Here is a 23,644-nt window from a genome sequence, read left to right on the forward strand (position 1 = left end):
GGGGGAAAAAATTGCGCCCGAAACAAAATATCGGGACAAATGGCGTCCCGACTGTGCTTCAGTTGGGATGCAGGACAAACTGCTGTACTGCGGGGAGTGAGTCCGTGCTGACCCCCGTGTGGCACTAGGGGGCGCTGTACTGCGGGGAGTGAGTCCGTGCTGACCCCTGGGTGGCAGTAGGGGGCGCTGTACTGCGGGGAGTAGTATCTGAGATCCAGGCCCCGAGTGACTATATTGTTGTGGAGTGGACGTGTTATTTAGAATCCAGTTTATAAGGCTGGGACAGTAATTGGGGTGTGGGGGGGGGAGATTTGGGGATGAAAAGTCCAAACTGCAGGAGGTTTGTATTGAATATAAGATGTTTCCAGTTTCATTTGGGGAGGGGTTGCAGCCCTCTGGTTTTCCATGGACTTTTTTTGTTTTTTAAGCCAGAAGCGTCCACAGCGACCCCTTGTCTGGCCCGTGCTACTCGGACTCTCAAAGCCTGTCCCATAACCTCGCTGGGAGGGGCTAACAAGCCACCCCGGGACTTCCTTCTGGAGGTGAAGGCATTCTGCACAGGTTCCACTTTGCAGCTCTGACATCATCTCCCAGCAGGGGACTGGACTGATCAGTTGGTCAGGGCGCAGGGTCCAGCGAGGCTGCTGGACCCACAGCAACCCTGTGGTTCTCTCTGGTGTCTAGTGTCACAGCTTGGGGCAGGGCTCAGCTGTCCCGGGAGGAGCCGGCTGCTGTCTGCCCCGTGGAATCCAGGAAGAGTCAGTTCACCTGCTGATGTAGTGATTTGCTGTGGTGCCCTGGGCTAACCGTGCATGGCTCTTGCTCTCCCCCCGAGTGGCTAGCCCATGGATGGGTCAGCTACAGGCTGTGATCCTGCTCTAAGCTCCAGGATCAGTCCTTGCAGGGGGTCAGTCCTTGCAGGCCACCCAGCCACGGGTCATCCTTCTGCTTTCCCGGGGTTAAAATCTGGTTGAGGCCAGATCCTCTTCACTTCCCACCGGCAGCTGAAGTCTCTGTTTACGGGTCTGATCCTTGTTCCAAGAGCAAACTCTTCATGAGTTTGTGACGACAGAGGCCGGGGCGGGGGGGATGTTAAACTTCCCACCTGCCAGAGAGACTCCGCTGCCCGTTGGCGCAGGAGCTGGGCTCTTTGAAGCACAGTTCCTGGTGCTCCGGCTGCTAGTGCCGGTAACAGACCACCCAGGACTAGCGGGGAAAGGGGATAGGACCGCTAATATGTCGGGGAGTCAAAAGGCTTATGGAGGAGCTTGGGAAAAGAACCAGATGTTGCTGAAGTATAAACAGCGAGCAGCACGGCCTCTTTCCATGTCTTTTGCCTCCCTTGCAGTTTGTTTGGATGAAAGCATCACTCGCTGAGACAAGGGCCCTACTGCTTGAGGGCCTGGAGCGACCACGGGTCTGAGGGAGCGTCCTTGCCCCACAGAGCTTGCCATAGACATGAAGACAGACAACGGCTGGGAGAGAGGCCAGTGATTCTCCCCACTTTACAGACTGGGAGGCCAAGAGAAATTAAGGCCAGATTTTTCTGGCCTTAAATCTCTAGCAAACCCGACTAGAAAGAGAGAGGGGGAGGAGCCAAGCCCAGGGAAGGGTCAATACACCAACAGCCTGCATCAGTGGGGAAACATAAAGAAGGTCGGGTCTCTACGGCCAGACCCCTCTCTGTGGGGGGCTGGTAACACAGGAGACGACCGATTGGGTCTGGTTGGGAGACTCTTGTCTAAAGCCCCTTTCCACAGTTCTGGCAGTGCAAAGTGGGCACAAATTCCCTTTAAACTCCCTCTAAGGTCCCCTGGCATGGCCCGAGCGGTGGAAAGGGGCCTCAGCGTAACTGAGAATCAGGTCCTATTGGTTTTAAATGCATAGAATTGTATATTGACGCGATGTGTCTAACAAAGGGCCTGCATCGCGTGACTATGTCCTGGCGTTAATGCCATCAAACGGGGCTGCCCCCTCCAGCATGCTCTGTTCAATGCCAGATCCCAGAGGCTGACCTGCCTTCCTCTAGGACATCCCCGCGCCTCACACATACACACACATCTTCTGGGGGCGGCTTCTGTCTTCTTCCTTCGGCCTTGGGGTGTTGGACTCTCACCTGCGTCATTTTCCGGCCTGGCTTTACATGCCCAAGCCAGCGGGGCCGGTGCTGCCTTGTTGTGGGTGTAACTCTGAGCATGTCTCAAACCTACGCATTCCTCCCAGAGTCTGTCCGGTCTCACGTGACTGCTGATGTCATAATACCCCATTGTCCCCCCAGACAGGCTCCCCGGAGTGTGGCCGGGTGGCAGGTTCCCATGCTGGGTTACAAGGGCCTACAGGTGCACGGCACTAGGTGGAATGAAGGATGAGCTGCCCCTCATGCCAGAAATACGCGTGGGGCTGCACTTACGAAAGGCTGCGCCCCATCAGACCCATCCGGGTACAGTGCGACAATGCGGAGAAAGGGGGAGGCAGCAAGCCCCATAGAAGTGTGTCCCTTATAAACCCCATAGGAACCCCTAAGTGATCCGGGGGGAGGCTTAGCTGCTGGTGTGATCCACAACTCAGGGTGTGTTGCTGGTCCCTGAGCCAGAGCCGGTTAGGGAGCTTTAGCTCAAGTTGTGGAGATTTGTGCTGTACAGGTCACCAGTTCAATCCCTGGTGTTGGGCAAGAGAGTGGGTGGAATTCCCACGATCCAGTGAAGTTGCAGTTAACCACGGGGAATGGCCGCTGCTCCAGATTCAGTGTCTAGCATCAAGGATGGAAAGTTAGTCCCCGCCAGGGGCTGCACCATAGCCGCTGCATGAGATGAATTTTTGCAGGTCTCGGTGCACTGAATGCAAAAGCATTCGCATCGCAAATGAGCCACCCTGTCCATTGGCCCGGCCTGGCCCCTGCATGGGAGTGTCTGGGTGGGGGTGACAGTCCCGGAGCATCCTGCTGGGGAGGTGAGCGCTACAGGGTAGGATTGAGGCATGCTGGCAAGGAGCAGCGCATGGCATGGAGGGGGCTGCCCCGGTCTGCCATCTCTAGGGTTGCCACCCCAACCCTTCTCCCTGGCAGGAGCCCCAGTGAGTTCTTAAAAAGATGGGTGCCCGGCAAGCGTCTAACCCTAGATTCTCTCCTGTTCTCTTACGACCACAAGTTGCCCCCTCCGGTGCCACTGGTGCCGGTGGCCCAGAGGCCCCTTGGCCAGCAGGACTGGTACCACGGCTCGCTCCCCAGACAGGAGGCTCAGGCCTTGCTGACCAGCGAGGGGGATTTCTTGGTCCGCGCAAGCCAGGGGAGGCCAGGAGCCCATGTCCTGTCCGCACTGGCTGGAGGACAGTGCAGGCATTTCATCATCCAGTGCCGGAAGGTGAGGAGCTCTGTGGGGAGGGGACGTGACGGTGAGCCCCGCAGGCTGTGCATGCCAGCCCGCCGAAGGGCTAATCGCCTCAAGGCCATGGCTACAGCCAGCGTCCGGTCCCCAGGAGTGCTGCCTGGCCACCGAGGACACATGGACATTGGCGGAAGGTGCTGTCACATGGTAGTCTGGTGGGAGGGCCGTTCTCATGCTTGTTCATGTAGTTGAGTTGATCTCTCTGAATCAAGACACTTAGTTCTCTGGCCATCCCTCCAGCAGTCACTGGCTGGACTTGCAGCTCCAAAGAGGAACGGGCTTTGGCTTCTATTTCCGGCTGAGACTGTGGGCAAGTCACTAGACCTCTTTGTGCGTCAGTTTCCCCATCTGTAAAATGGCGATGCTAATTTGCTGGCCCCATCGTGCAGCCAGCGCTCTGCAAAGGGGGCCTTAGTATAAAGGAGAATCAGGCTCCAAATCTTTACAGCGTAGACCGAAGGATGCTATGCAAATGTAGGGTTTTGTAACCAAGCAGTGGCTACCTGGGGGCTTCGCAGCTGTTGCCACTCAGAAGTGCACGGCAGCAGAGGGGCTGGAACTCAGAGCCACCTGGTCCAGAAGCACGGCCCCCTGCTATGGGAGAATCCCCACTGGCTGGGAGCAGTATAGGGCCTGTAACGCACACAGTAGAGTTCTGATTCATTCCAGCAGAGGGCAGTGCACACGCTCTCGCTCACTCAAGGCAGCTGATTCCCTGCTCCCTCCCATGGTTTTTAAAATTTGGGGACCCCCCCCAGAGGGGGACTCATCCAACCTGGCCACTACACTCCCCTTGTCTATCAGCTGCAATGGCAGCTTTGTGCCAATCAGCTGACTTCCCCCCTCCCCTGCTCACTCTGTACGGATCTGGGCTCTTCTGCAGGGCAGGTACCAGCTTGAGCCTGGAGGGGTGGGGGCACCCACCATCCCCTCGCTCATCCACCACCACCTGCAATCACGCCAGGTGCTCACCACGAAGTGCCCATTCCTCCTGCGGAACCCGGTCGCCAAGGTAAGCCAGCTGCCCTGCTGCATGCCCGGGACCCCCAGACAGGTGAGGGTGTGGGGTATGGCAGAGATCCCATGGGGGCTTGCAATGGGAGAAGGGGGCCTGGGACAGGGGCAGTAACAAGGGGTTAACCTCTGCTCCACTCCCCCCCTCGGCGGGCATGGGGCCCCTATGGGTAAGGTTATAAGAGTGGATGTGAAAATCAGCTTGGATGGAAAATTTTGGGCCGGCCCCAGAATCAGGCCCATTTCTCTGTGTTTGCTCCAACCCTCATCAGTCCCCATTGTCCCATGGGGCCCGATCCCATCCCCATAGTCAACGAGGGGACTTTGCCCCTGAGCAGGATCAGCCCCACCACGCAAGCTATCAGTGCTGTGGTCTCCAGTCCTTGTTGTCCGGTGCCTTGTTCTTTTGTAGGCCCAATGGGACCTGAGCCATGAGGACGTGGTGCTGGGGGAGCTTCTGGGCAGCGTAAGTGCCTCCGTTCTTGGCCGTTAACAATGTACTGCTCCACGCAGGAAGCCTGATGTGAATTGTGGACAGGGCAGCAATCTGACAGTCAGGGCACAAGGGCGCTGTTCCAGCCTGCCTGGCTTTGGGCGAGTCACTGCCCCCTCCGTGCCTCTAGTATATAAATGAGCATCAGGCCCACCATCTCCCTGGAGAGAGCACAGTGTGTGCATCCCACCCCATGCTGCAGCAAAAATGAAATTCAGTGAAGACGGGGACAAAGTTCTAGACTTAGGAAGGAAAAATCAAAGGCACAACTGCAAAAAAGGAAATAGCTGGCTCGGCGGTCGTCCTGCTGAAAAGGAGCTGGGGGGGTCTAGCGGATAAATACGAGTCAGCAATGGGAGATGGTTGGGGAAAAGGCTAACATCATTCTGGGGTGCATCAACAGGAGTGTTGTATGTCAGACACGGAAGGGAATTATCCTGCTCTACTTGGTATTGGTGAGGCCTCAGCTGGAGTCCTGTGTCCAGTTCTGGGCCTCGCACGTCAGGAAAGATGTGGACAAATTGGAGAAAGTCCGGAGGAGAGCAGCAAAACTGATAAAAAAAAAGTGTCAAAAACTCGATCTAGGGGGAAAGGGTAATAAAACTGGGTATGTCTGGTCTAGAGAAGAAGAAAAAAAAAGACTGAATGGGCAGCTGATACCGTCTTCAAATATCTTCCGGGTGTTATGAAGAGGACGGGGATCAATTGTTCTCCTTGGCCACTGAAGGCAGGACAAGAAGCAGTGGGCTCAATCTGCAGCAAGGGAGATTCAGGCTACAATGTTAGGAAAAACTTTCCAACTCTCAGGGGAACAGGCATCCCAGAGGGGTGGCGGACTCCCCATTGCTGGAGGTTTTTAAGAACAGGTTGGACAAACCATCTTCAGGGAGGATATAGGTTTACTTGATCCTGCCTCAGCGCGGGGGGCTGGCCCTAAGGACCCCTCGGGGTCCTTGAAGCCTGACATTTCTATGATTCTAACTCTGCAAATGGCTTCTCTCTCCATGCACAGAGGGTTTTTTTTTTTTTTGGAAGCTTAAAGGAGTAGTACCCCAAAAGTAAAAGCATCAGGGTTTGGAGATACAGATACTGGGAGGCAGGGATGGGATTCAGCTTCCAGAACCAGGGACTCAGATTTGCATTGAATCTTACACACACACACACCAATTTGGGGTGAGTTTTCTCTTTGTGCATCTATAATGTTATAGGCAGATTTGGTAGCAATGCTTATAATTAAAGTTATCTGGCACTTTCCACTCTAAGATGCTGGTTTCAGTTGCATATAAACCTTAACAGCCTTGAGCCATTTGTGCTGAAATTTCCCGTGCTGGGCTGATTTCTTTGGAAAGTTGCAGCTAAAATAGTTCCATTTCTGAGAACGTGATTAGGGATTGTTTTGCTCATATTAAAAGAATTCTCCAACCGTTTTCTTGCAAAGCTCTAACACAGCCATGATTTGAAGCAGGGACTGTATTTTGCAAGCAAGTCACCCTGGGGTCACTGAAGTGCCTTTTCCCTGGAAATTCCACTCAAATTTGACCAAATTATAAGCCTCTGAAAATCTCAGTTTCCACATGCTCAGTAGTATGTAAGATATGATAAACTGGAGAAATGGCCTGAAATAAATAGGATGAAATCCAGTGAGGAGAAATGCAAAGTACTCCACTTAGGAAGGAATAATCAATTGCACAAATACAAAATGGAAAATGACTGCCTAGGAAGGAGTACTGCAGAAAAGGGTCTGGGGGTTATTTATAGTGGATCACAAATTAAATGTGAGTCAATGCTGTAACTATTGCAGGAGAAGTGAGCATCATTCTGGGATGTATTAGCAGGACTCGGAGTATTGTAAGCAAGGCCCAAGAATTCTTCCGCTATACTAGGGGTGGGAAAACTACAGCCTACAGGCTGCATCTGGCCCACGAGCGGTTTTAATCTGGCCCTTGAGCTTCCGCTGGGGAGCGGGGTCTGGGCTTGCCCTGCCCCAGTGCTCCAGCTGGGTCATGGGCCGTTCTGCATGGCTCCCAAAGCAGCAGCATGTCCCCCCTCCAGCTTCTATGCGTAGGGGCAGCCAGGGGGCTCCGCTCTGCATGCTGCTCCCACCCCAAGCGCTGCCCCCGTGGCAACTGCAGCCAATGGGAGCTGCAGGGGCTATGCCGGATGTGGCAGCACGCAGGCGAGCCGCCTGGCCATGCCTCCGTGTAGGAGCCGAGGGGGGGAAGGATGCCGCTGCCTCTGGGAGCTCAGCCCTGATCCCCCTCCCACCCTCTGAACCCCTTGGTCCCAGCTCAGAGCACCCTCCTGCACACCAAACCCCTCAACCCCAGCCCCAACCCCAGAGTTCGCACCCCCAGCTGGAGCCCGCACCCCTGCCCCCGCACTCCACCCTCCCTGCCCCAGCTCAGAGCCCCCTCCCGCACCCTGAACTCCTCATTTCTGGCCCACCCCAGAGCCCGCACCCCTAGCCAGAACCCTCACCCCCCGCACCCCAATCCCAATTTTGTGAGCATTCATGGCCCGCCATACAATTTCCATACCCAGATGTGGCCCTCAGGCCAAAAAGTTTCCCCACCCCTGCGCTATACTCAGCACTGATAAGGCCTCAAGTGTTGGGTTCCACGCACCACATTTCGGGAAAGATGTGGAAAAAAATGGAAGTAAATCCAGAGGAGAGCAACAAAAAGGATTTAAAGGATTAGAAAACATGGTCTATGAGGGAAAATTGAAAAAATTGGGGTTGTTTTGTCTGGAGAAGACTGAGGGCGGCCGTGACAACAGTCTTCAAGGACATAGAAGGTTGTTAAAAAGAAGAGGGTGATACATTGTTCTCCTTAACCACTGAGGACAGGAGAAGAAATAATGGGCTTCAGTTGGAGCAAGAGAGATTTTTCAGAGTAGTTAAGCACTAGAACAAATTCGCCGGGAGGTTGTGGGATCTCCGTCATTGGAGGTTTTTAAGAGCAGGTCAGACAAACACCGGTCAGGGGTGGTCTAGATAATACTTAGCCCTGCCTCAGTGCAGGGGACTGGACCAGATGACCTCTCGAGGTCCCTTCTAGCCCGACATTTCTATGCTCTAGAGGGAACGATAAATGTATCTTCTCGTTGCCTCCGCCGTGTCTAGTAACATATGGACAAAATCCCTTGAAAAGTGACACCTCTCTGCGGTGCTTGTATCTGCCTGAGGCATTCACTTCCTAGTCCCTTTTGTTAGCTCAGCTCTGAGACAATGGTGCTAACCACAGGGCAACGTGAATATTTCATGCAGCAGCTGCCGTCCCATCTTTGTCCCGTGTTATGAAATCTAGATCTGTTGGTTTCGTGCTGCTGTGTCCCATAAAAGGCTCTCGGAGCAGTGATGAGGGGCGGTGGGTCTAGGGGGCTAGAGAGTGGACAGGAGTGTAATGTGCCTTGCTAAGGGAAGGGGAGGGAAGGACAATGATGGGAAGAATCTGTGGTGCCTGTCTGAGTCAGCAGCAATGGACATCTGGATCATACATCATAATCCCTAGTTCTTACCTAGCACTTTTCATCATTAGAATGCCCCGCACTTGGCAAAGGAGGCGGATACCATTATTCCCATTTTGCAGATGGGGAAACTGAGATCTAGAGAGGGGAAGTGACTTGCCCAAGGTCACCCTAGTGGCAGAGCTTGGAATAGCACCCGGATCCCCCTGACTCCCCATCCAGTGCTCTATCCACTAGGACACACAGCTGCTGAGCTATAAGATTTGTTGTGAGGCGCTGTGATTGGCATCTCAGGTGCAGCCTTGACGTCATTGGGAGCTCAGTGGCCTCTGCAAAATTTGCTGGCGGGTCTCGGGATGATGTTTGCAGGATGGGTCCGCAGCATAAAAACCCCACCTGTGCTGTGGGTCCCGCTTCACTTGCAGCCTCAAAAGCGAAAGCAAGGAGAAGTGCCCAGATACCACAGTGATGGGCTCTGTCTAGGAACCTGCATAGAACAGAAGGACTGAAGGGGCCAAACTCTCCTTTAATCCCTAGAGGGGAATCCTTCCCAGCAAGGGCACATTGGCAGGGGGTCGTCGTGCCAGGCAGACAGAAAGCACTCCAGGCTTCAAAGCTCGCGGGCTGAAACCCTGACATAGTTTGAGGGGAAGGAGTTGGGTGTGCAGCCCCTTTAAATTTCGAAGCACTCCGGCGGTGGGTGGAGAGAGCTGCCCTTTTGTTCTGGCAGTGGCTGCAGCATGTTGCCAAGTGCGGGGTGCACACACTGTGCTCTCTCTATGGAGAGGCTGGGGCTGATTTCCCTTTTGCACGTAATCCAGAGCAGGCCTTGCGCTACTGCCCGATCGCTTCCCCCCGACCGCTGTTTCTCCATCCCCAGGGGAATTTCGGGGAGGTGTATAGCGGCCGCCTGTCGTATGACAACACCCCCGTGGCTGTGAAAACCTGCAGAGAGCACCTGGCCCCGGAGACGAAGCACAAATTCCTCATGGAAGCCAGGTCAGCCAGCAATGGGGGTCTGACGGACCAACGGGCGACGGTCCCGCCCTGTCGGCTCAGGGGCTCATCCCGCTGCTCCTTCCTGTTTCTAAGGATCGTGAGGTGTTACAGCCACCCGAACGTCATCCGGATTATTGGCGTGTGTGCCCGGAAGCAGCCTGTCTTCATCGTCATGGAGCTGGTGTCCGGTGAGCAGGAGAACTCTCTGCATAACAGCACGCTCTGCGTGTCTGCCTGTGACCTCAGTGCCCCTTACATCCTGGGTGCAATGTCAGGCCTGCTGCAACACGGTTGGGAATGTCACCACCTGGGGGTCGCGGCCTGAAGTCCATGCATGCCCTATTTCCTGTGCAAAACCTAGTGAAAGCAGCAGTTGAGTTTGATTGCAGATTGAAATCCCGCCATAGCTGGTGAGTTGGCGTGAGGGGCTTGGATCATCTGGGTCTTTTGTTCTTTCGTTCTCTCTCTCCCCGCACCTAGGTGGGGATTTCTTATCGTTCCTCCGCTCCGAGGGGAGCCGCCTCTGGATTCCAGACCTCATCCACTTTGCAGTTCAGGCAGCAGCGGGGATGGCCTATCTGGAGAGCAATGGTTGCATCCACAGGTATGGATGAGACCACCCCCCCCTTGCAGCACCTGCCGGGAGGCTAAGGTGACACCCCAGGCACCCAGAGAATTAACGATTGCCCCGAAGAGTGAACAAAGTCCAGCACTAAGGTTCTTTGTCTAGCTCCCCTGCTGGCCAGTCCTGCCTGTTGCATCCAGGGAGTATCCAGCCAGCGCCAGGGTGCGTCTAGCCCTCCGTCCTCTCCCCGCAGGGACCTGGCAGCCAGGAACTGCCTGGTGGGGGAAGGTAACGTGCTGAAGATCAGCGACTTCGGCATGTCGCGGCAGGAGGCCAACGGCGTCTATGCCTCCCGGGGAGGAATGAAGCACATTCCCATCAAGTGGACGGCGCCGGAGGCTCTGAGATACGGTCAGGGGCGCGGGAACAGCTCGCTCCTCACTGAGATTTTACAGCGGTTGGGGCAGGAAGAAGGGTCCAGGAAGGTCTGGGGCAGGGGAGGCTGGTCAAGGCCAACAACACACCCCCTATTAGGGTTTGAGGGGACAGTAGCAATTTTTCTCCTGGGTTTGTCTGGTATCAGCTGGACACCGGAGGATGCTCTGGTGCAGAGCACACTGATCCACCCTCCCCGGTGTGACCTCACTGGTGAAGGCAGGATGCCCTCAGGCCGGGGCAGGCCCATGCAGTTCGGGAAATACCGGTACTTTTCTCGTTCAGGATGACACCACTGGAGTGTCCTGTATTCTGGGGACACGGTGGTGGCTTACCCTAGCCTCACGGGTAACCCTGCTGATCACGTGGCAAAGGGCTACGGGATCGGGCCCCCTTCACTAACGTCCCCCGTGTGGGTTGATGACAGGCCGGTACTCGACGGAGAGCGACGTCTGGAGCTACGGGGTCCTGCTGTGGGAGATCTTCAGCCTGGGGGCCGCCCCCTACCCCGGCATGTCAAACCAGCAGGTGGTGAGCCAGGTGGAGCGAGGCAAGTAGCGCGAGCTGGTGTTTATCACAGCCCAGGTCCTGGGCAAGGGGCGCAAGGTGGTGGGTGGCCATGTGTTTCAGGCTCAGGAGGCCAGGTTCAGTTCCTGGCTCTGCTGCAATACCTCTGTCCCGTACATAGGGCTAGCTCCTGCCCCAGTCCCCCGCAGAGCTACCGGCCCCCGTGCTGTGTGTCTCCAGCCTCTCTTGCCTTGGCAGGTTTCCGCATGCGAGCTCCTAAGCGCTGCCCGGTGGAAGTTTACGACGTGATGCTGAGGTGCTGGGAAGCCAGTCCCAGCCTGCGCCCCAAGTTCAGCGCCATCCAGCAGGAGATGACGCAGCTCAGCTGGAACTCGGAGTGACCACGGGCCTCCACTTCCCCTTTGTAATATGTATCCGCCCTCCCACCGAAATAATCTATATAAAGCCTCTCAATACCTTTGCTCCAGGCCTTCCCCCCCTGGCTCTTCACCCTCTATACTTGGAACTTGGCTTCTAGAAGGACTGGTGGTTTGAGCCCACTTTAAATATTTCCGTTACATCCCGCCGTTAACCAATCAGAGCTCCTCTGCCAAATGATTGGCTGCGGTGCAGGTCAAAATGATTCCCCCATGAGCCAATTGGACAGGCTAGGCACCCACTCTGCTTCCCGATTGGCTCATCAGTGAGGAACGTTGGTGATTTTTCTTGCCCTGAACTTCAGACGTTGTCTCCACTTCTGAAGGAGAGTTTAAACCCACAAGGGCTGAGCAATGGGGCATGCGGCACATAGGTGGAGACGTTCCGAATGCAGGTAACAATGCGACAGCAGCTGGGCCAGTGCGGGCCTGGGCCCTGCTTCGTTGTCTTCCATGAAGTCCTGGTCACTGATGCTTTGGTCTGGGTTTGGCCTGTGAATTTAACGGTTCTGTGAAAATCGGGATCCAGCATAGGTTCACCTTCAAGAACGAGGCCCCACCCCTACTCCCGAGGCCCTGCCCTTGCTCCGCCCCCTCCCCGCCTCTTCCTGCCCTGGCTCTAACCCCTCCCCTGAGATCCCCGCCCTGCTGCTCGCTGCTTTCCACCCTTCCCCACGTGCCTTCCCCAGCCTCCAAACAGCTGGGACCCGTGGGGGCTGAGCTCCCGCTATTTTTCCCTCGTGGGTGCTTGAGTCCCGGAGCCCCCATGGAGATGATGCCTATAGATCCAAGGGCTGTCTAGCCAAGTGTCCGGTCTGTGGCCTTGGCCAGCCCCACCTGCTTCAGAGAAAAGTGCAAGAACCCTGCCGTAGGAATAACCTTCCCCTGCAGAAATCTCCCCTTTTCCCACAGTTGTTAGAGGCTGGTTTATGCATTGACACAGAAAGGTTTATAGCCCTTCCGATCTCTTGATGTTTAGTATGAGCTACAATACCTCTGCTTCCAGCCCTGCATTTCTGTGATTTATACGGCTAATGAGACCATACAATCTCCAGAGGTCAGCGAGTCCATCCCCACACTCTGTGGCAGGATTAAATATACCTAGACCATCTGGCTTCCTCTTTGGAATCCTGCGAACCACATGACCTCAACGATCCGTTGTGGCAATGACGGATTAACGGTGCGATACATGAAAAAACCACACAGCTTCGTATCAGTTTTTCAATCTTATCGGGAACACCTGATCCAAATCCTTCCCCCCAGCCTCCAACAATGCTGGGAATGTTTGGCTCTGAACGGGCTAATCTCTAGTCAAGATCCACCTTCTTGTCTGGCAAAGATAAGAGGCTGGGTGATGGTAGAATCATAGAAATATAGTGCTAGAAGAAACCTCGAGAGATCATCTTGTCCTGCCCCATGCGCTGAGGCAGGACCAAATAAACCTAGCCCTAGATCATCCCTGACAGGTGTTCGTCCCACCCCCAAGGATGGGGTTTCAACCACTTCCCTAGATAACCTATTCAGGTCTCGCTGGTCCTCGTCAGAAGTTGTTTGTAGGGGGAAAACACTGGGAATAAATGAAGCAGGTAATGCAGTGACTAGAGTCAGCGAGGGAGTAATGTGGAGGATGAGTGTTTAAAGCTCCAGATATGTGATAGTTAAATAGAAAGAGGAAATTAAAAATCCTTGTGCAGCCAAGCAAAAGCAGAACAATTAGAAAAACACGCACAGTCCAAATGACACTCATTACAGGCCATGATGTGCAGCCAGTTGTGTTTGGCCAGGCAGGAGTGAGATAAGGCCCTGGCTGTCGTTTTTGTGGCCCATTTAGCAAGCGTGTTGATTTACACCTGATTTATAGTGCTTTGTAAATGCTAACGGCTCAGGGCACAGGCTTGCCAGAGTTTATCTCACAAGCGGTAGCACTGAAGGGAAAGCCGATCTCTCCACGCCCTGTTGCGGGATTCCACCCCCCCTCACCCGAGTCATGCCCTCCAGAGACAGAGCCCCGAGGATGGGAGCAGCGTTTCTCCATATCCAGGCTTGTCTCCTAACCCCCAGGCGTGCTGGCTGTGTGTTGCCCTCAGAAGGCCTAAGCCTGGAAGCGGCGCAGACCGATAATTCCCTGGTGTGTCGTCCTCCATCTAACCTGTTATGATAAAGGGGTCAGAGCAGCCGGATCTGCTCAGGGCCGGTGGTCCTGGAGCCCTCGCCCTGTGTCTGGCTGATGTCTGGGCTGGATGGGGGTGCCCTGCCTCCTGGATATATTTTTTTCATTCAGTTTAATGAGCTCTGATCGCTGCAGAGAGGCAGAATCCCAGGCTCGAAGGCAGGCGCTGGGCTGCATGGCCTAGCGGACCGAGCACTAGACTAGGACAGAGGACACATGCCTGTGGCAACCACTTCCTCTCCCCGGGCCTCTGTCCCTCCCCGCCCTTTGTCTCGAGCCCCATGTGACGGATTCTGGTCAGTTGATGCCTGGAACGTGCCCAGATCCTATAGTGATGGGCATGGTGAAAGTCTGATAAAGTTGGCGGGAGCTGGCTGGTCGCTGCACTGCCATGGCTAGAAGGTGCAGTTTGAGATGGTCACCATGTGCGTGGGCATCTCTAGCAGCAGAGGAGCCAGTAGCGTGAGGCCTGGGTGTGACCTTCTCTGGTTTGTCACTTTCCCTCCCTACCCCGCCTGGAAAAAGCAAAGCCAGTGGGAATCCTGCAGCTCTCCTGGCACCGTTTGCTCATCGGCAGGCCCTGCTGGGCCCTGCAAATAGCCTGAAGCGAGACCCTCCTGCAGGCCAATGTCCTCTGGCTCCTTGGAGAAGTTGGACTGGACTCCACTGCTGCGGGTCCCTGCACTCGCACCCACCCTTTCCTTCTGGGCAGTCTAGCTTCTCAACAGCTCACAAGTCACTTCTCTGCCTCCCCTCCACCCCAACCAGCCGTGGCTTGAACAGAGAATGGCTCCTCCAGCCCTGGCAATTGGGGAGAGCCTATGGCACTAGAAGGGCCCTACGTTCCCCATGCACCCACATTAAACCCCAGCGCTCTTGTCCTGCATCCTCTGCTCCTGGCTGCGCATCTCGCTGGGCTTCCAGTGTGGGGCAGAGAGAAATACATCTCCCAGCCCCTAGGGCCTCCACCCTCCAGCTGTTCTGCAGCGGCTCTAGTTCGCCCACCCCTTCGCTCCCCCAGCTGTTCTGCAGCGTTGCCCACCCAAGATTTTGCAGATTATCCATCTTACCCACCTAAGCTCGGGGCTGTAGCAACCCCCTGCAAAGAGAACCTCAGGAGACTCTGACCCTCAGAGAGTGGGCAGCAACCTGGCCCCTTCTGCATCACCACAGACACTCAGGCAGCCCCTGGGATGATGCACCCACCTCCCGTTTCCCCGTCCAGCGACTTTAATTAAGACACAGCTGAGGCGCTGGCTGTAGGCGGCTCTGCCATGAAACCCTGGCACGGTCTCCAGGGCGAGAGGCCACCAGCACTCCTGCCAGTGGAACAATAATCAACCCCACAGACAGGCTCCTCTTATCTCACGGCTGTGTTGATCTAAGGCCCTTGTCAATGAGGAACAGCTGATTACGGGAATGAAGGCTGCAGATGGTGTTAGATTGCACTGCCTATCGATGGCCCTTTGATAAACACCCTGCTGGACTGAGCCTCCTGGGCACAGGTTCGAATCCAGTTTCGCCAGCGGCCCACTTACACCAGCGCTGAGTTCTAAGCGTGGATGTGAGCAAGGCAGCTGGGTTCCAAGCCCCTTCTTGTTAGAGGGGAGCTATCGCCCAAGGCTCTTTCCATCCTCTTGATTGATTCGGGTTAAGGGTCGGCCGTGAGGTGGCTTTACGATGAGCCAGGTCCTCCGAAGCCTTGCCAGCTCCTCCAGGGAAAGCGAGGCTGTGGCAAAGGAAAAGCATGGTTGTCTGGAAAGGGTTAATGGGTCCCACAGCTGCTCGGGCTGGAGTACGAAAGGAAGGGGCAGCTGCGTGGAAGCGGGCTATGGGGGGAGATGTGGCTCTTCCCTTTCTGGCTGGTTAAAGCCCCAGGGAATTACGCTCTAGCACTTCACCGTTGGTTTGCAGTGTTGCCAGCTCTCGTGATGTGTGGTGTGAAGCTTGAAGCTCCAGCTCCTGGAGTCCCGTGACTAGGGAAGAATTTCATCTTAAACACAGCACTTGAGACCACAACGCCTTGCACTTTAATTTCATCTGGCGGCATGCCAGCAGCTCAGCATCTCTACAGAACACCAGGATGGCCGGCGGCCTCACGGGGAGGCCAGTGACCGCACGGGGCATGGCGTGCGAGTGCCCCATCTCCAGGGCAGGGTTGAGCCCTGCTGGCCGAGCAGCAGCATGGAGGTGGGGAGGAGGAGCTATTGCTGCTGTCGGCCATGTATGGAGCTGGGGGTGGGGGAAGGGGTCTGAGCATTGGCCTGGGATCCAGGAATCCAGGGTCCCACAAGAAGTTGTTGGCTGAGCTGGGACGTGAACCCACATCTCCAGGCCAAGGCCAAGATCATCCTTCCTCCTTGAAGGGCTGCCTCCAGTTCCCCTGATGTGAAGAGAATGGTCTAGTGGTTAGAGCAGGGCAGGGCTGAGAGTCAGGCCTCGTGGGCTCAATGCCTCTCTGCCACAGCATCCCTGCCCTGCTCCGTGCCTCAGTTTCCCCACCTGTAAAATGGATATAATAACCTCCCTCACAAGGGCGGTGTGAGGCTAAACTCACTAATGCCAGCCAGAGAGCCTGAGATGCTGTGGAAGGGCAGAGGATTGTGGGTTTCAGGCAGGGGTGAAAGTAAGTCTAGGGACTTACTAGTACAGGGCTGGGGCCCCCGAAAGGGGCGGGGCCGGGGGAGGTCAGAGCCAGCCCCGGCCCACCCTGTACCGGCAAGTGCCTCCTTCCCCCTCCCCGGGGTAACAGCGGCAGCTGGGGCCTCTGGCAGCGGTTTAAAGGGCCCTGGGCGGTAGCATCGGCCAGAGCCTTGGGCCCTTTAAATCATCCCCAGAGCCCCACCGCCGCTTCCCCAGGGCTCCGGCAGCAGGGCTCTGGCAGCAATTTAAAGGGCCGGGGGCTCTAGCCGCTGCTGAGAGCCTCAGGCCCTGTAAATTGCTCCTGGGGAAGCCGATTCACCCCGGGGTGCACCGGCTTACTTTCACCTCTGGTAGCAGGGCCGAACTCGTATGAATAGGACAGGAAGTTTCCCAGCCCTTTACAAACATTGATAAAAATGTGTTCCTTGCTCTAACGAGCTCGTCCTTTCAAAAAAGGCAAGACAAGATACCAAGGAGCAGAGGCCAGATCCTCGGCTGGTGTAGCTCCATCTGAGTCAATGGGGCTATGCCAGTTCATACTAGCTGTGAGGCTGGCCTATATTTTAATGTAATGCTTGGAGATGTCGGCTGTCACTAAGGCCTATTTCAACAGCGCTCGGTAAAATTCATAGAATCTCAGGGTTGGAAGGGACCTCGGGAGGTCATCTAGTCCAATCCCCTGCTCAAAGCAGGATCGATCCCCAACTAAATCATCCCAGCCAGGGCTTTGTCAAGCTGGGCCTTATTCTTCCATTCCGATGGCTGCAGTTTTTGGCAGCTCAGATTTCCTCCCTGTTTGCTTTGTGGAAATTACACGCAGACGTTAATCATTTGTTCTCCCACCAACCTACCCTCAAGTGTCCCTCCATTTTTCCTCTCTGCTTCGTGCTGGAGCTTTCCCCCCAAGCAAATGCAGTTTGGCAGACTCTTCCAGAAGACCCGGTCAGTTTCTTTTTTTCAATTGTGCAGACCCACAAGCCATTTCGTGGCAGGCTTCCTTTACTGATCCCCGGCATGAGAGAGAGAGGACCTGCAACAGATGGTGATTTCCTGCAATATCCTGGGCAAACCTTAATGAATTATGGTTTTTAGGAGCGCGATTTATTCACAATGCAAATGTTTGAGGGAGTGTATGGACCTGCTTTAGGATGACGATGGGACTAATGCAACCTCAGGGAGCTATTAGGAAGATGAGGGACTTTTGGGGACACTGCATGTGAGGGGAATTTGTTAGGAAACACGTGGGGGGAGAGGGAAAGGCAAATGACCCACCCCCAAATCCTGCCTTCTGAAGAGACCCGTTGGCTGGCTGATCTGGCTAAGGGTTGTTCTTAATCTGAGCAAAAAGGTGTTATGAACATGAGCCCCACACCCCAGGACACCCCTTTGTGAGGTTGGAAGCGCTGCTCACCTGCCAGAGCCCACGTTGGAGTTGGAGGTGATCTCTGGGGAGCTTATCAGCACATGTGTAGGTTCTTTTATGATTGTAAATATGTTTTCTCTGTATTGCTTTTACCTTAAGAATAAAACCTGCTTGCTGGGAAAGAGCGGCGTGGTAGCTTAGAACTGGGGTGGTACGTTGGGAACTGTCTCTGCGGAGAGAAGCAATGCAGGCCTGTTGAGGTAGTCAGATAGCACCTGGAAGGCAAGGAATTCCTCAGCCTGGCAATAGCCAGGCCAGAAGGGAGAGAGATGCAGGTCCCTACCCAAAGGAGGTGATGGCTGGGGAGTCTGGAGCCTAGCATGGGAGGCCCTGAGGGATCATAGAGGAGGAATACAGGTGGCAGTTGCCTTGAGCTGACAGAAAGGCCCAGTGGTTTGGGGACTAGCCTGGGACTTGGGAGCACTGGGTTCAATGCCCTGCTCTGCCACAGACTCCATGTGTGACCCTGGACAAGTCACATCATCGTTCTGTGCCTCAGTTTCCCCATTTGTAAAACAGAGGTAACAATCCATCTGTTGTCTGTCTTGTATCCTGAGTCTGTAAGCTTCTCCGGCCTGTCTCTCAGAATGTGTCTGCACAGCGCAATGGATCCCTGATCTTTGTGGGCATAGGTGCTGACTCCGTGGGTGCTCCAGGGCTGGAGCACCCATGGAGAAAAGTTAGTGGGTGCTTAGCACCCACCGGCAGCCAGCTCCCCTCCCTTCCCCACACTCCTACCCACTGGCAGCTCCCACCGATCAACTCCAGCACAGAACAGCGTGCAGGAGGTGGCGGGAGGGAAGGGGAGGAGTGGGCAGGAAGAGGCGAGGCGGGGCCTTGGGGGCAGGAGTGGAGTGGGGCTCGGAAGAAGCGGGGTGGGCGCTTAGGGGAAGGGGTGGAGTGGGGGCAGGCCCTGGGGCTGAGTGAGGGTTGAACATCCCCGGGGAAAATTACAAGCTGGTGCCTGTGTTGGTGGGGGTCTCGCAGGCTACTGGAACGATGGTTTTGGACAGGGAAAGCTGGGTGCTGAGCCGTCAGTGAGAGCTGAGGACTGTGGATGTGTCCCAGGGCCAGGCCCTCACCTTACCTTATGTTTAAAAACCCCAGTTCCTTAGAGGTTGAGTGCGACCCGTCAGCACTGGACAGCTCATGCTTGGACTCAGGGCACGTCCAGCACCACAGACAGCTCCCAGTAACCCCTCCACTGCAGGGGGTCTCAATGTGGGGGGCTCGCGAGCTTATTACAGGGGGGGTCACGAGCTGTCAGCCTCCACCCCAAACCCCACTTTGCCTCCAGCATTTATAATGGTAAATATATTAAAAGGTGGGGTTAATTTATATGGGGGGGAGTCACACTCAGAGGTTTGCTATGTGAAAGGGGTCACCCGTACGGAAGTTTGAGAACCATTTGCCTGCAGCCTGGCCCAGCAGGATTTTGAGGGACTGGTGGGGGAGTTTAGTGTGTGTGGGGGGGTGTTACTCACTTAAACGACATTATTTGTATTCCAGTTTTGCCTAGAAGCTCCAACCAAGATTGGGGCCTCATTGTGCTGTATAGACACAGAGTGAGTGACAGTTCCTGCCCCAAAGAGCTGGCAGTCCAAATAGACACAGGTTCGGAGGAGAAACTGAGGCACACAGAGAGGATGGGACTTGCCCAAGGTCACTCAAGCAGGTCAGGCACAGGGAGAGGAATGAAGCCTGGGTCTCCCGAGTCTCAGTCTAGTGCCCTGCCTACTTCACCACACCGTCAAGTTTAATTTTCTTTGCAAAATGATGCTCACTCCAGCACCTTCCATCTTAATGTGTTTGGTGTATAAAGGAATCACTTCGCCCAGCAGTGCAATGCAGCCACCTCTGGGATGGGGCGCTGTGCAGTGGTGCAGGACAGGAAGTGAAGAATCTATGGCTGCTGTCTGTCTCTCTGGCCCTCCCACTGGCACTAACGTAATTCCCTTTTTTAACGATGATGAGAGAGAAACAGGAATGATCATATCCCGCAGTTACCCTCTTCCCCAGTCTGCCGCAAAGGCATGATCCCTGCTCTGTGATTGGTTACTCTAGTGCATGGCAATAGAGCGGTATCTCTTTAAATACCATGTGTTCCTTCTAGGGGCGCTCAGTGTGTTCTGTGTTTTAGATCCTCCATAGCAGCTAGATGCAGGTAGCAAGGCCAGCAAGGTCCTATACCGTTAGTAAACGTGTATTTGGAACTCAGCTGTTCCCTTTTGAGTCCTTCGTATCATCAGTGTTGTGTGAAGAGCAAAAGACTCTCTGATTCTCCCCAGCCCAGAGCTGGGCACTGCCAGTCTCCATCCCCCAGGACTGAAAATGCTGCCTGCCCCACGCCCGGCAACCACGTCCATGTATCGTCGGCACTCGCATCTCTTTGATGCATCCTCCATTCGCGCGTCCGTTCTCCAGGGCAGGGGGGGGGGAAGGAGGTCTGATGCCTGCGGGCTGAAGCCATGGTTCTAGCTTTTAAGCTGGAAGCAGAATATCCTTTTGGAGATGCATCATTTTATTAAAAAAAAGCATTGTCGTTTTCAGCCCAGCTTTCTTTCTGAGGGGCAAACCTTGCACCCAGTGTCCTCATTCACAGCTGCAGTCAGAGGGGCTGGCTGTTTGCAGTATAAGGTGGAAATCCCATTAGCTGGTGCACGCAGACAGGTCACTTTCTCTGCATATGGGGGAAGGAGTCCCTCTTTACAATATTACAACCACAAATTATTTTTATTCAAGGATTATTTCTGTTACGGTAGCGCCTCCAGGGTCCCACCTGAGAGCAGGGCCCCGTTGTGTTAGGTGCTGTACAAAAACATGGTAAGAGACAGTGCCCCAGGAGCTAACAACTGAGGCTGGCAAGTGGCAGCAGGTGGCTGGAACTAACAAGTGAGGAGGGGTGAAGGAGGACGAGGCGTCTCTTCCTGGAGATTAGCTGTGTCCGTGACGTAGCTCAGCTCCTCTCGAGCCACTGGGGGTAACCCATGCAAGGTGGGGGCACTGTCCCCCAGTCATGGCTGAGCCATGTCTTGGCGGGGCATGGTCCAGCCAGCACCTGAGGGGGACAAAGCACCATGCGCATTGGGTGTGGGGTCACACGGGTGAGTCTTAGGGGTTTGGCAGAGGTGAAAGGAGGAGCTTTGAGAGGGTTTATTTTGCCACATTGATCCCCTCCTCCCCTGAAATGCAACCAACTGGACCTCTCCCCAATCACCTCCCTCCAAAAGAATCAATCTGAAAAAAAGTCAATTAATAGCATTAAAAACAAACCACAACTCCTGCCCCAGAAGCAGATTTATTTATTCCCTGAAAGGAGAAAAGCCAGAGGCTCCATGAGCCCCCTCCTTTACTCCCAGGTTTGACACGGGAGGTCCTCAGATATAATGGCAATGGGTGGCCATAGTCAATAGAGAGAGAATCTGATGGTGGTCCCTGAAAAAATAACTATTTTCCAACTTGGGTGCCTGCAGGCAGGCCCCTAAATCCATAGGTAGGTACCTAGACAAGCAGCCTGAGAAAGTTGGTGCCCGCAGAGGAGAAAGCAGCAAGGTGCTTGAGTTAATGGACAGCAGCCTGCAGCCATGAAAGGGTTAATCAGCTCTCAGCATTGCCAGGTAAGTGTCCAGGTGCCTGGAGCCAGTGAGCATGGAAATAACGCCCTTTGGTTCATCGACTGAGTGGGTGCTGCTCAGCAGAAAAGGGAGAGAGTTCCCCTAAACCCCTTGAAAAAGAGACATGGCTTTGCATGCACAGTTTGAATTGGGTCCCTTAAAAACACAGCTGCTGTCTTTCTAATCCCCCCCCATCACCCTGTGCAGTCATGGACAGCTGTGCAAAGTGGATGTATGGGGCTCCTCTGGGTTTGTACAGCACCTAGTGCATTGGGGATCCACTCCTGAGCTCTCCCTGGGCAGTGCCGTGCTAAAACTAGTGACTAATAATACGGCCGTGACCTGGAAGCATTCCACACCCACTTGGCCCTGGTGTGCAGCGTTGCACGCAGTGCAGGGCAGGAGAGAATTGGGCACTGCTGCTCACAGGTCAGGCTGCCTGGTGTTGCGGGAATGAGGTCAAAGCAGCATGGCTTTTCCCAGGCTGATGTCCTCCCCTGTCCTTTCTTTTGGAACTGAAATCGCTCTCGCCAATGCAGGAAAACTTTCCAAACCATTCTTTGCTTTGGACCTGTTTTTCAAGCCACGTTTTTTATTGCTTAGTGCAAGAAACGCCAGATCTTTGCTGCACCTGCTGCTAATTTCTCCCCCTCCGCCCCCCCAGCACCTGAAGCCATAATCTTCCCCTGGTGACAATACGATATGGTGACGGCAACCAGCCAGGCTGTTGCAAAGAGAAGATTAAGGTGACAGCTGTATCTTTTTCGCTTGCAGGCGATTCCGCAACCATTATGTGTTTGGGGAGGAAGGTGGCTTTATGTGAGTTTTGTGGGCCAAGTTTCCCATGTGCCCAGAAAGGACAGACAAGTTCTCCGCTGTGCAAGAATTAATAGACTGGCTCAGACCCTATGAGCCATGGCATGTGCCCCAGACGAGTGAGTTCAGCGCCGGTGTGGACACAGGGCACTACAGAGTCTCTCGGGCTAAGCTAACTCCAGAGCAATTAACTCAGCTCTGCAGGGATGCTGCCGCCTTTGATTTTGGAGAGGGAATGCGTTAGAGATGAATCAGACTGGATTGTCCATGCAAAACCCCCTGAACACCAGAGAGGGGGCTTTGAACCTGCCTCTGTCAGATTCCCAGTATGACGGAGACCTGCACACCTAGAACTCCCGGTGTCGGCCCACAGACAGAGTGATAAACTCAAGGACAGCCAAGCATCCTGAGTCTCTTCCTGGGTTTCTTCTGATGCCCCAGGCTCTGCGTTCTCTCAGAAGGTTTGCAGACCTCAGCGCTTTTACAAGCCGACCTGTGGTCCTTCTAGACCAGATTTCCCATCACCTCAGCTGCCCCAGAGGAAGGGGCAGCGCAGGGATAACCTGCTTCCTGGGGATGTATCTCCCGAACAGCTAGCAGGTTTCAGAACCACCAGGTAAGAGAGGACATGGTTAGGACTTTAACTTGGGACATTAGAAACCTGGGTTCAAATCACTGCTCCGCTACACATTTCCTCTGTGATCTTGGCCCAGATCCTTCAAGGTCTTTAGACCTCTAACTCTCATTGAAGTCCATTAGTCTCTTGGGGTCTCCATTCCCCTGCCTCGCAGGGCCGTTGTGAGGACACCTGTGTTACAGATTGTAAAGTTCTTGGGCATTGTGATCATGGGGGCCAGACAAGGACCTAGGAGAGCTTCTGAGGTTGATTCATGCTCTGTAGCGTGTCTAGCCCTTTCCAATCTCGGCTGGCTCTTCTGGAACAGAAACAGGTGAGTTTCTTTGCGTGGTTTGTACAGCCTTGATTAAGGAGCCAGACGAGATTAATTGCTAAACAGCCCAGGTTTTACCCCAGTCTCTGTCCCCAGCAGGACTAATGAGAAAAAAATGAAACATAAAATAGACCCATGAGCAGAGTTGCTTTCCTGTGTGCTACATTTAGAGCAGGAAGAAAACACAACAGCTGATAACCATCTCGGGGATTATCCCCTCTGGAAGGAACACTGACTACCCCCTAGATTGTCGGTCAAGCTAAGGCCATTTTACAAACACCCTGACAGTGTAAAAGAGCTTTGAAATGGCAGGATGGTACCCATGTTAATGCCTCTTTATGCTACCAGAATGAGGCCTTTAGCATAAACAGGACTCAGCCCCTCTATCGCTAGTGTTGCCAGCTAAATCATAGTGAATAATTTATTTGCTTCCCTTCCTTTTTGCAACTGGTCTGCAAACCGGCTGAAAAATTATCAAATGTTTGCTGATCAAATGGTATCTGGCTAGCTCTTTTGGTCTCACACCATAATGCACACCACACCAGTTAGTTGCATGTGTCACATGAGTTGGAGTTCTGAATTGGAGACGGTGGACATTTTTTCAATCATCGACAAGTGGAAATAAATGTCGACAAAATGTTTGTGACCTTGCCTTGCCTTTTCCAGCCCTTTTGGGTGTGAAACATTCAAAATGTCAGTAAAATTGGGAAAGTTTTTATGACAATTT

The 23,644-nt window shown here is 54.3% G+C and overlaps 1 protein-coding gene across 1 annotated transcript; it reads left to right on the forward strand.

The window, feature by feature from the left end:
• The first annotated feature begins 2,724 nt into the window (after positions 1-2,724).
• Positions 2,725-11,325, forward strand: LOC140902897 (tyrosine-protein kinase Fer). Its single transcript, XM_073323487.2, has 10 exons — positions 2,725-2,768; positions 3,065-3,359; positions 4,267-4,395; positions 4,810-4,863; positions 9,239-9,357; positions 9,451-9,545; positions 9,838-9,961; positions 10,176-10,333; positions 10,785-10,907; positions 11,123-11,325. Exons 1-10 carry the CDS (start codon positions 2,725-2,727, stop codon positions 11,263-11,265), a joined length of 1,284 nt encoding a protein of 427 aa, XP_073179588.1. The 3' UTR covers positions 11,266-11,325.
• The last annotated feature ends 12,319 nt before the right edge of the window (positions 11,326-23,644 follow it).

Source organism: Lepidochelys kempii, chromosome 24 (genome assembly GCF_965140285.1).
Source record: "Lepidochelys kempii isolate rLepKem1 chromosome 24, rLepKem1.hap1, whole genome shotgun sequence".
NCBI classification, from domain to species: domain Eukaryota; kingdom Metazoa; phylum Chordata; order Testudines; family Cheloniidae; genus Lepidochelys; species Lepidochelys kempii.